The 12,245-nt window shown below is 66.6% G+C and overlaps 2 protein-coding genes across 2 annotated transcripts; both read right to left on the bottom strand.

The window, feature by feature from the left end:
• Nucleotides 1-224: 224 nt before the first annotated feature.
• MICPUCDRAFT_58098 (uncharacterized protein) lies at nucleotides 225-4,889 on the bottom strand (the record flags this gene model as incomplete). The annotated part of the gene is made up of 1 exon (XM_003058457.1): nucleotides 225-4,889. One exon carries the CDS (start codon nucleotides 4,887-4,889, stop codon nucleotides 225-227), a length of 4,665 nt encoding a protein of 1,554 aa, XP_003058503.1.
• Nucleotides 4,890-5,156: 267 nt separating this feature from the next.
• Nucleotides 5,157-12,134, bottom strand: MICPUCDRAFT_58097 (uncharacterized protein; the record flags this gene model as incomplete). Its single annotated transcript, XM_003058456.1, has 1 exon — nucleotides 5,157-12,134. The coding sequence occupies one exon, from the start codon at nucleotides 12,132-12,134 to the stop codon at nucleotides 5,157-5,159; it is 6,978 nt and encodes a 2,325-aa protein (XP_003058502.1).
• Between the last annotated feature and the right edge of the window lie 111 nt (nucleotides 12,135-12,245).

Here is a 12,245-nt window from a genome sequence, read left to right as displayed (position 1 = left end):
GACGATGACGGAAAGGACGACGGAAAGGACGAGGGCGGGGACGACGCGGACGCGACGAACGAGACCGACGCGACGTCGTAGAGCGCGCGACGCCGCGGCGCGAGTCGCGCGGTGGGTGGTCGCGTTTCGTGCTCATATACAGTACTTCTCGCGCGCGATGCACAGCCTCACCGCGCGTCGGGCATCGAATTTACACGCCGAAAAACCAACCCCTATCCAGTCGGTCAGAACATCTTGCTCATGTCCCAACTCGCGTCATCCGCGTCCTTCTTCGGGGCGGTCGACGTAGACTCCTGACGGTTCCACTTCCTCCCCGCCTGACCCTGACCCCCCTGTTGCGCTGGCGCCTGCGCCATGAACTTTTGAAACTGCTGCATCATCAGCGGCGTCGCTTCGTTCGACTTTCCCTTTTCGACGTCGCCCCCCTTGCCCTCTCTCGCGCCGTAACAGCACCACCCTCGCGCGCGGCAGCAGCAGCACAGCGCGCAACAGCACACCGCGAGGACGCCGACGATCATGAGCACCACCAGCGCCAGCGACGCGTACCACGGCGACGACGTGAAGTCGTACTCGGCGCACCCGGCGAGCTCGTCGTTCTTCGGCGCGCGCCTCTCGCAAATTTTGTACTTGATCGCCTCGCCGACGTCCTTCGCGCACTCGATCGCGTCGCACACCGCGACGTCGTCGATCAGCGCCCACGGCTGGAACTTGTACGTCGGTCGGATCGCGTTCAGCGCGTCCGCGTTGTTCTGCGTCTTGACGTACCCCAGCCCGGTGTCGAGGCACGAGCTCAGCGTGGTGCACGACGCCGCCGTCGCGCGTTTGGTCTGCACGACGGCGTCGCAGCACAACCCAGAGACGGACGCCACGCGCGCCGTCATGTTCACCGCCGCGTTGGCGACCGCGGACTCGGACTGCTCGAGCTTGAGCAAGAACGCGGAGACGCACTGGACGTACATCGCCGCGGGCGTCGCCGGATCCGGTTTCCAGGCGCTCTCCGTCCCCGCGGCGCCGCCGCTCGACGACTCCGCCGTCGACGTCGCCGCCGCCGCGAGCGCGACGTCCGCGGACGTGTCCTCGAGAACCTCCGCCGCCTCCTCCGCGGTCAGCGCCGCGCCGTTGGCGTCCGTGTACCCGGTGATCGCGCCGGACACGGGGTCCGTGATCAAGTTCACCGCGTCCGTGTCGGCCGCGGTCAACATCGCGCCGGACGCGACGAGCTTCCCGAGCGCCGCGTCGATCTCCGTCTCGGGCACGGCGACGGCGGACATGAGAATCGTCACGATCCACTTCGCGTCCACGGCGTCTTGCAGCAGCGCGCGACGCAGACGCAGCGAGCGTCGCCGCGTCGAGGTTGTCGCCTCGCAGATGCCCAGGGAGGAGTTCGTCCCCATCGCCGCGAACGTGCTCTCGCACGCGTCGTCCTCCGACGCCGCCGTCTGCTGCGTCTCCACCTGTTTCACGGGCACGCCCGCGAGCGCGGCGTCCAATAGGAGCTCCTCTTTCGCGACTTCCTTCTTCACCGCCGCGGGGGGCTTGCCCGCGGTCTCCGCCTTGGCTTTGACGCGCGCTTTCATCGCCTCTCTCTCCGCTTCCACCTTGGCTCGCGCCGCCTCCGCGGCTTCGCGAAGCGCGATCGCCTCCTCCCACTGTTTTTGAAGCCTCGCGAGACTTTCGTCGATCTTCCCTTGCTCCTCCGCGGATATCGCGGGCGCGCCGGGCGCAACCTCCGCGATAGTTTTCGCGGCCACCACGGACTGCACCTTCGTCACGACAGCCTGGAGCTTCTCGAGCATCTGCTTTTTCCGTTCCTCCGGGGAGAGTTTTAGTTTCTCCGCCATGCGCTCGGCGATGGGTTTACGCGACGGCTCCGGGCCAGGGCTCGGGCCGCCGCCGCCCGGGCCTGGGCCGTCGTCGCCGCCCGGGCCTTGGCCGTCGTCGCCGCCGGTTCCGCCGCCGGGTCCGAATAACTCGTGCACGCCTCGCTTGAACTCTTCGAAATGCGCGCCGCTCGACTCGATGTTCGACGCCAAGAGCGAGTCCGCCAAGTCGTGGAATCTGCTCGGGCACGGCACCTCCACGTCCGAGCCGTTGGCGTCGATGCGATAGCACTCCTCCAACCTCTTCCCGAATTCGTGAAGGATCTCGACCGTCTGCGCGCTGTTCCAGTCCGGGAGGACGTCCGCGGAGCACCCGGCGGCCTCTTCGTCGCCGTGAATCTCGGCGAAGCAGTCCGGGGCTCCGGCGGGGTGACGAACCTCGAGACGCTTGTCCGGGGTCCTCAAACCGGTCAGCGTGGTCGGCTCTTTCCAGTCGATGATCTGCCGCATCTTCTCGATCGTCTCATCGGACACGTTATGCTTCCTCGCGCCCTCCTCCCAGTGCTCGTCGTGCACGGCTTTGACCTCCTCGGGAGTGAGCTCGACGGGGGTGATTTTCTTTCCGGGCCCGATCGCTTCCACGTGCGCTTCGATCTTCTCGTGAATCTCTTTGACGAGGTCCTCAGAGACGTTCGCCTCGGAAGCCACGGACTCGTGGACGTCGTTCAGTTCCTCGTCGGTCGGCTCGCGAACGACGGAGGCGACCGCCGGGGCGGCGACGCTCTGCGTTTTATTGGCGGCGACGCTCTGCGTTTTATTGGCGATCAACTCGTGGATATTTTTGACCGCGGCGGACGACACCGGGGCGTCCTTCCCCGAGGACACCGCCTTCGCGACGTCCTCGTGCATCTTCGCGATGTCCTCGGCGCTCATCTTCGATAACGTCTCGCTCGTGGACTCCTCCGCGGGTGCGGCTTCTTCCACCTCCGCCGCCTTCTTCTTCTCCGCCTCCTTCTCCGCGATGTGTCCGTGGATCCCCGCGATCTGGTCGCTCGTCAGATTCACCTTCGACGCGGCTTTCTCCCAGGCGTGGTGCGCCCCGGGCGTCGTCGGCGTCTGGCCGCGGTCGTGGGGTTCGTCCGTGCCCGCGAACGCGTCGTGGATGCGCCGCATCTGAACCTCTGACGCGCGCCCGCCCGCGTCGTGCGTCGTCGCGTTCTTCGCGTCCGCAGCGATGATCGCTCGAATCTCCGCAACCTTCTCCGCGGTGAGGCTCGTCGCGATCTCGATCCTCCCGCGAATCTCTGCGACCTGCGCGGGGGTAAAGTACGTCTCCACGCTGTCCAGAAGGTGGTTCAAGATTTTAGACACCGCCTCCGCGTGCTCCGCCGCGCGCTTCGCCTCCGCCGCCGCGGTCGCGCCCGGCGGCGCTCTCGCCTCCGCGTCGCGTTCGTCCCGCTGCTCCGCGGTGAAGTCGTCCACCGCGTGGATAAGCGCGTTCGCCGCCTCATCCCGGAGCTTATCGTGCGTGGACTTGATCTCTCCCGGTCCGAGCGCCTCGACGCGCGCCTCCGCGGGGCTCTTCGGCTTCGAAGGCTTCGAACGCTCGACGGCGGCGTCGCGCGAGGCGTCGTCGTGGCGTGCGAGGTCGTCGTCCGCGGCGTCGCGCGAGGCGCGGACGCGTTCGAGCTTGGCGTGGATCGCCGCGATCTTGTCTTCCGTCGGCGGCGCATCCACCTCCGTCGGCGGCTTCGGCGCGGCGTCCTCGCGAGCCTTCGCCACGTCGGCTTCGCGTTTTAGTTTTTCGTGGATGTTCGCGACGGCGTTCGCGTCCAGGCCCTTCGTCGTCTCCGTCGTCGGGGCCCGCGCCGCAGCGTTCGTCTCCTTCGTCGGCGCGTTAACGTCGGGAACCTTCTCGGTCGTCGTCGGCGCCTTCGCGGCGGCGGCGAGCATCTCGCGAACGGACGCGATCGGGCTATCGGCGCCCTCCACGACGCGGGGGTCGCCCGCCATGATGCCGAGCGTGCGCGCGAGGACGCGATAGGAGCCCGTCTTGCCGCTGAACGGCTGCGCGTTCACCGTGTCCAGCGCGCCGTCGAGCTTCTCGCGGACCTTCGCGATCTCGGCGGGGTCGACGGCGGTCGACGACGTCGCCGGCGCAGGGGGGTCGACGCCTTCGTGGGCGGTCGCCGCCACCGACGTCGTCCTCATCCTCGCGAGTCTCTCGTGGATCGCCGCGACGGCGTCGGGGGACAGGCCCGTCGCCGCGGTTTCGGTTTCGGGTTTTTTGGTAGATTCGGTCGTCTTCAACCTCGAACGCCCCCCGACGGAGGACGACGATCGACGCGTCGTCGTCAGCGCCTCGATCTCTTTCGGCGCGAACCCGACGTGCGCGAGGACGCTCGCGAACGCGTCTTCGTCGCCCTCGCGCTCCTCCGCGCCGAGGGAGGACGCGCCCAAGGAGGCGGCGGCGGCCGCGGTCGACGTCGCGACCCCGGAGGTCATCGACCCGAACGCGCTCGGCGCGCACGAGAACGCGGCGTTCGCGGGGCACGACTGATGCGTCGCGCCGTCCGCGCCGATCGCGCACGCGTACGCGCTCGCGTGATAGTTCGCGGGGAGGTAGTCGACGTTGACGACCTGCTCCAGGGAGTGCGCGCCGCCGTTGTTGTTGCCGAGGAACGACCACTTGATCGGGCCGAGGTCCGCGTTCATCATATCGCGCAGATCCCCGACGACGAGCTGCAGCGAGTTGCTCTCCGCGGCGTCCAAGTAGACGTCCACGTTTAGCGTCTCCAAATTCTTGCGCGACGTCGTCTCCGTGTCCGTCTCGCCCGTGACCGTGCCGACGACGTCCGAGACGAAGCCGCCGAGCGCGGGGGACGCGGACCTTTCCGCCGACAATAATTTCGCCCCCCCACGCGATTCACCCCCCACGAACGGCCGCGGGACATGCGCGCGCGCGTCGGGCGACGCCGTCAGCGTCGCGACGGTGCCGCACACGAGAACGATCGCGATCGCGAGCGCGCTCGTCATCGTCGCCCTCGATCGCGGCGGCGGCGGCGTCATCGGAGGTGGCATCCCTCCGAGAGCGCCGCGGGTTGTGCGCGGCGCGCGCCTTCGCGTCCCCGACGATCGTAACCTTACGAAGAGTCGGGCCTCGGTCGATGTTTGGCGTGGGATTTTTGTAACACCACTCTGTTTTGAAAGGCAGGTGCGATGAACGCGAGGAAAGTAGAAGGTATTTGCGATATTTGAAACATGGGTAACACTCTTTTGAACGGTAAAAAGCTGTTCGACCGCTTTCAACGTCATCTCCGTGCGCGAGAAGACGGATCACTTCTTCCTCGGCGAGAACAGCGAATACCGCCGCGCGCCCGCCTCCGTGATCCTCTGCGCCTCGTTCGCGATCCTCCTGCCCTCGCCGGTCAGATCGATCGACGGCTGGTGCCAGTCGAACGGGTCCATCATCGTCTTGCCCACCTCCCAGATCCCGTAAAACCCGAGCGCGAGGATCGCCGCCGGAACGGGCGTGAGCCACTTAAATGTCGCCGTGAACGTGAACGGCGCGCTGAACACGAACACGAACAACACGAGGTTCACCATGTGCACGTACTGATACGGTATCGGCGTGGATATGATCCGCTCGCAGGACTTGTACGCGGCGAGGACGAAGTCGCAGGATTTGTAGACGTCGAACGCGGCTTTCTCGTACACATCCCCCGCGCGTCGCCGCCTCTCCACGAGCCTCTGCACGTCCGCGACGACGACGTTGAACCGGTTCGCGCGGTCCACCTTCGCGTACCTCGCGCGCTCGTCCGCCGTGAGCAGCAGCGCGAGCGTCGGGTCGCCGCACGCGTCCTCCCGGAGGAGGTCGGCGTCGGACACCGGGCCGGCGACGGCGCCGCCGAGGTGGACGCAGCTCCGCGCGCGACCGGCGCCCGCGCCCGCGCCGCGCGACCGGTCGTCGCGCTCGTCGCTCGCGAGGAGGTCCGCGATCGGCGTCGGCGCGCGGTGGCGACGCTCGGACGCGTGGTGCGAGTACCCGTGGCGGTGCTCGCGCAGGGCTTGGCGGACGAACGCGAAGAGGACGTTGGTCAGGCGGCGGAGTTCGATCTGATCCGCGCGGAGGACGTCGCGCGTCGTTTGGTCGCGCGGCGTCGCGTCGTCGTGACCGGGCTCTCCGGGCGCGGGCGCGCGCAAGAAGGCTGCGAAGGCGATGTTCATGTTCCGTATCCCGTGGTACACCTCCCCGACGGCGGTTTTCGCCTCGTAAAATTTCACGTACGAAATCTGCGCGCAAAACACGAGAAGGAACCCGATGATCGCGCCGCATATCGCGTGCGCTTCCGTGTTGAACGTGACCATGCACTCGGAGGATAGCTTCACGTCGTCCCCGCACAGGTACGACTTGGCCGCGTTCGCGAATAAACCCACCGACGCGGACAACATAATCTGCGGGGCAACCTTCTTCAGCACGTTGTGCCGAATCGAGAACAAGCCGGTGATGAACGCCAACGGGTGACGCGGATACTCCAGCGACCGTATGCCCTTGGACACGTCGATCGCGGACTGGCGGCGGTCGCGGAACGTCCGCTGAATCTCCGCGTGCTGTCTCAGAAGCGACTCGTGGTCGGGTTTCAGCGACGCGCGATGCGCGAGGTCGCGCAGAGCGCGCGCGGCGCGCGAAGCCTCGCCGCCGCCGCCGCCGTCGTCGCCGCCGTCGTCGTCGTCGTCGTCGTCGTCGTCGTCGTCGTCGTCGTCGTCGTCGCGAGTCGTCGCGTCTCGCACGACCTTCTCCGCGCACCGCTCGTGGATCTGCACGCACTCGCGCCAGACCCGCAACCCGACGCCGGCGATGTCGTGGTTCGGCTCCGTCCAGTTGAACGGCCGCTCGATGACTTCGCCGATGGAGTTGATCCCGTAAAACGCCATCGCGAGGAGGCACGACGGGAAAAACGAGATGTACTGATAACTCACCGTGAATATGAACGGCGCGCTGTACGTGAACAGAAACGTCACGAACGAGCAAATCTGGACGTACTGGAACGGTATCGGCGTCGTCACAACGCGCTCGCACGCTTTCAAGGACGACATCACGAGCTGGCACTCGCTGTACAAGTCGAACGCGCCGCGTTCACAGATGTGCCCCAACCGACGGTGGTGCTCGACGATGGCCTGTATCCGCGTCACGACCATGTTCGGGCGGTTCTGAAACGGCGCCTCGCTGTACTCGTTCGCCTCGCTCGCGCCTTTGAGCAGCGACCCGAGCGACGGCGCGCCGTAACGGTCCTCCATGAGCAGTTGCTTATCCCCCGGCTTGGTATCGTCCGGGTACCCTAAACGTTGCTCGCGAAGCATGTGCCGGAGGAACCCGAAGAGCAAACCGCTCAGACGCAGAAGCTCCGTGCGCTCGTTCAGCAGCAGCGCCGCGCGCGCGCTCGCGACCGCGCCGTCTGCGCCGTCGTACCCGGGCTCGCCCTCGCGCGCGTCGCGTAAAAACGCGCACACGCCGATGTTGAAATTCCGCAACCCGCAGTGTAACTCGCCCATCGCGCTCTTGGCCTCGTAGTACCGATCGTACGCGAACTTAAACCGGTACACGATCATGAACGCGAGGACGGACCCCACGACCGCGTGCGCGTGCGGCTCGAACGTGACCGGGCACTCGTACGCCTCTTGGACGTGCCCGCCGCACCGGATCAGCTTCGCGATCTGCGCGGCCCAGCCGATGACGAACGCGAGCGCGACTTGCGGGACGACTTCGCGGTGAATCGTGTGCTTGAACCGGAAGATGTCGAAGATGAAGCCGAGCGCGTGCGAGGACAGCTCCGGCGTCGGGAGAGGCGTGTGCGTCAAGGGGACGCCGCCGGAGAGGGTGCCGGCCGCGGCGGCGGTCGCGGTCGCGGGCGCCCGCGGTGGCGGCGGCGGCTCCTGAGCAGCCTTTGCCGCCGCCGCGGCTCGCGCTTTCGCGACCTCGATCGCTTCCGCGGACGGCTCCACCGTCGGAGCGTGCGCGAGCAGCTCGACGTCCACGGCGCCGTGCGCGACGCTGCGACGCACGCCGCCGGGGGAGACTCGCTTCGCGCCCCCGGCGCTCTTCGCGCCGCCGGTCGCGTCCACGCCGACGTACACGACTGACGCGTCCGCCGCCGCCGCCGCCGCCGCCGCCGCCGCGGGGGTTTCGCATTCGAACGCGCCCCCGCCGTCGTTCGCGATCGCCGCGTCCACGTCCACGACGGACGCCTCGTGCAGCTGCAGCGACTCCGCGTACAGACGCCACCCCACGCCGGTCAGGTCGTGGCACGGTTTCACCCACGAGTACGGGTCCTCGATCGATCGCGCCACCTCCGCGACGCCGTAAAACGAAATCGCGACGATGCACGACGGGATCGGCGAGAGCCACTTGAACCCGGTCGTGAACACGAACGGCGCGCTGAAGACGAAGATGAACAGCAGAAAGTTCACCATGTGCAGGTACTGGAACGGCATCTTCGTGGACACGATGCGCTCCATGTGCTTGTACGCCTCGAGGCAACCTTCGAGGTCGTGGTAGATGTCGAACGCGCCGCGGTCGGAGACGTGCCCTAACCGCCTGTGGTGCTCCACGATCGACTGCATCTTCCACACGACCATGTTCGCGCGGTTGTTAAAGTCGAGCGCTTTGAACTCCGCGCGCTCCGCGTCCGTGAGGAGGACGCCGAGCGACGGACGACCGAACAGGTCGTCGTCCACGAGCGACGCGTCCGTCGCCGCGACGTCGCAACGCGTCGGATACCCGTGTCGGTGTTCTCGCACCGCCTGACGAATGAACGCGTACAAAACGGACGATAACCGCCTGAGCTCGACCCTGTCGCGATTCAGGGAATGTGAGAACCCGGCGTGGACGTGCTCGTCCTCGCTGCTGCGCATGAACGCGTTGAACCCGATGTTCGCGTTCCGTACCGAGTCGTACAGGTTTCCGAGGTATTTCTTCCCTTCGTAGAACCGGTAGTACGAGATGGACGTTCGAAACACGAGCATGAAGCCGATGATCCCTCCCGCGACCGAGTGCGCGGTCTCGCTGAACGCGAGCGGGCACTCGCTGTGCGACGTGATGTTCGCGCCGCACCAGTAAATCTTCACGACCTGCGCGAGCACGGACACGAACACCGCGAACAACGTCTGCGGCATGATCTTCGGAAGCACGGTGCCGCGGTACCGAAATAAAACGGTAAAAAACGTTAGCGGACCGGAGTCGAGCTCTTCGCCGTAGCTCTCGCTCGCGCCGCCGTGCGCGTTCACGGACGGCATCGCATCCAGGGCCAAGAACACGGACTTGGCGCTCGAGCGCGATCGCGCGGCGTCGCTTCCGAAGCTCGTCTGCGACGTGACCGAGTTGGCTCTCGACCTCGCGCGCGCCTTCGCCGCGCTCCTCGACTTTGCGTTCGCGTTCGCGTCGTTCGCGTTCCCCGGCGATGTCGCCGCGATGTCGCTCTCGGAGTCGTGCCGCTCGAGCGCGGTCTGCATGACTTTCAAGAACGCGGCGCCGTCCGCGCGCGCGCTCGCGTTCGAAGCGAGGCTGGCGTCCTTCGCCGCGGCGGCGGCGGCGTTTTCGTGCACCTTCAAGTTCTCCCTGTAAATCCGCAACCCGACGCCGCTGAGGTCGTGGCACGGCTGCTGCCAGTTGAACGGATCCTGAATGAGCTTCCCCATCTCGTTGATGCCGTAGAACCCGACCGCGACGATCGCGCTCGGCAGCCACGCGATCCATCGGAACGTCGTCGCGAACACGAACGGCGCGCTGAACACGAAGAAGAACAGGATGAACTGCAACATGTGCAGATACGTGAACGGAATCGGCGTGGAGACGATCCGCTCCATGGCTTTGTACGCTCCGAGGCACAGCTCGAGCTGCTGGTAAATCTCGAACGCGGCGCGCTCGCTTATGTTCCCCAGCCTCCTGTGCGTCTCGACGATCATCTGCACGCGCATCGCGACCCAGTTGCAGCGGTTCGACGGCATCATCGCGAGCAGCGTCTTCGCCTCCCCCGGCTTGAGCAGGTCCGGCAGAGGCGGCTTCCCGGTCGGATCCGACATCACGCACTCCTCGTCCGTCATCGGCTCGCCGTCTTCCCCGCCGACGCGCAGGTCGCGCAGGATGTGTCGCATCGTCGCGTACAGGATGTTGGTCAGGCGGAGGAGCTCGGTGCGGTCTTCTTCGATTCTCCGCGCGGCGGCGGCGTCTTGCTCGTCGCCGGTCCGCCCGACGCCTCTGAGCGCGCCGTCGAGCTCGCTCGCGGGCTTCTCCCCCGGCTTGTTCGCGCGCAGGTAGTTCACGAAGCACACGTTCAGGTTCCGCAGCCCGGAGTACAGGTGACCTAACGACTGCTTCCCTTCGTAGTACCGATCGTACGCCCAGTCCGTGCGAAACACGAGTAGGAACCCGAGCGACACGGAGACGACTTGATGCCCGGTGATGTCGAACGTGGTCTCGCACTCCGCCGCGGCGACGACGCTCGGGTCGCAGTAGAACCCTTTCAGCCAGTTCGCGAACAGACCGAGGATCACCGCGACGCAGATCTGCGGCAGCAGCGACGGCATCACGGTGTTCCGCCACGTGAAAATCTCGCTGAAAAAACCGGTCCAGTGCGCGCTGAGCTCCATCGGGAGCATGTGCGGGTCCAACGTCATCGCGTCGTCGTCGTCGTCGTCGTCGTCGCCGCCGCGCTCATCGTCGCCGCCGCCGCGTTCGCCGCGGCGTCCGCCCGTCGACGGCTTCGGCGAGCCGTTCGCGGCTTCGTCGAGCCGTGCCGCGCGCGCTCTCGCCGCGGCGGCGGCGGCGGACGGCGGGCCGCTCACGGACGCCGCGCTCGACGCGCGGCGACGCAACGCGCTGCGCGGGACGCCGCCGGGGCTGGGCTTCGGCGCCGGCGACCCGGGGGCGCCGGACAGAGGCGGGACGTCGCCGTCCTCGAGCGCGAGCGCCTCGAGCGCGCACGCTTCCTCGAGCGCCGCAGCCTGTGATTTCGAATCCGCGAGGGGCGCGGCGGCGACGGCGCGGCGGAGGGCTCTCGTCGCCATTTCTCGCCGGTCGCCGTCGGGTGCCTCGCCGTCGCCGCCGTTCGTCTTCTCCCCGGCGAGCCTCTCCGCGGCATCTAGCTTCATCGCGTCTCTCTCCACGTCGTCCGCGCGCTCGTGAATCTGCAGGTTCTCGCGGTAGATGCGCCACCCGATGCCGCTCAAGTCGTGGCACGGCTCGTCCCAGCTGAACGGATCCTCCATGCAACGGCCGATCTCGTTGACGCCGTAAAACGACAGCGCGACGACGGCCGCGGGCAACGGCGTGACCCACTTGAAGTTCGCGGTGAACACGAACGGGACGCTGAATACGAAGAAAAATAGCAGGATGTTGAGCATGTGCAAGTACTGGTACGGAATCGGCGTCGTGACGATGCGCTCCGCGGACTTTAACGCGTCCAGCACCGTTTGGCAGTCGCGAAACGCGTCTAAACACGCGCGCTCGCCGAGGTTCCCCGCGCGTCTGTGGTGCTCGATGATGGACGTGATCTTAGAAACGCACACGTTCGGGCGGTTCCACGGTTCCAGAAGTTTAAACTCCTCGAGCTCGTCGCGGTCTTTCACGATGTCCGGCACCCTCGGCTTGCCTCCGCGGTCGCGCGTCACGAGCTCCTCGTCCGTGACGGGGCCGACGTCGCTGTACCCGTGCCGCTGTCCTCGCACCGCTTGCCGGAGGAACGCGTAGAGCAGGTTCGTGAGTCGGAACAGCTCCATGCGATCTTTCGCCATCTTCGCCGCCGCGAGCGCCGCGTCCGCGGCGTCGCTCATCGTCGTCGTCGTCGTCGTCGTCGCCATCGGTCGCAAAAACGTCGCCGCGGCGACGTTCAAGTTTCTCAACCCGCTGTGCACGCGCCCGAGATTCTCTTTGCCCTGGTAGTACCTCTCGTACGCGAGGTCCGCGCGGAAGACGAGGAGAAACGACAACACGACGGACACGCCGAGGTGCCCGTCCAGGTTAAACGTCACGTCGCACTCCGTGTCGTCCGTGATGTCTTCCCCGCACTGACGAATTTTCACGACGTTCGCGACCAACCCGACGAGCGCGGCGGCGATGACTTGCGGGACCACCCGCGGGACGATCGTGTCCTTTAATCGGAAGATCTCCTTCGCGAACGCGAACCGCGAGCGTTCCATCTCGCGCGGTTTGTCGAGGAGCACGACGCGCTTCGCGGACGCGCCGCGGAAGCCAGAGTCCCTGGCGCGCGTCGCGCGTCTGGACTTTTTTCGGCGGCGGTCGGCGTCATTGAGGGCCATTCTATACAAGCGAATGTCGGGGTGGAGTTCAAAGGCGTCAGGTGGAGTTGAAAGGCGTCGCGGGCGGGGACTGAAAGCGGGGGCTGGGCGCAGAGTCACGCCGGGAAACGT

Source organism: Micromonas pusilla (assembly GCF_000151265.4).
Source record: "Micromonas pusilla CCMP1545 genomic scaffold MICPUCscaffold_5, whole genome shotgun sequence".
In the NCBI taxonomy this organism is placed as follows: domain Eukaryota; kingdom Viridiplantae; phylum Chlorophyta; class Mamiellophyceae; order Mamiellales; family Mamiellaceae; genus Micromonas; species Micromonas pusilla.
The sequence above is the reverse complement of the archived record's forward strand: the minus strand, read 5'-3'. Positions and strand labels throughout refer to the sequence as shown.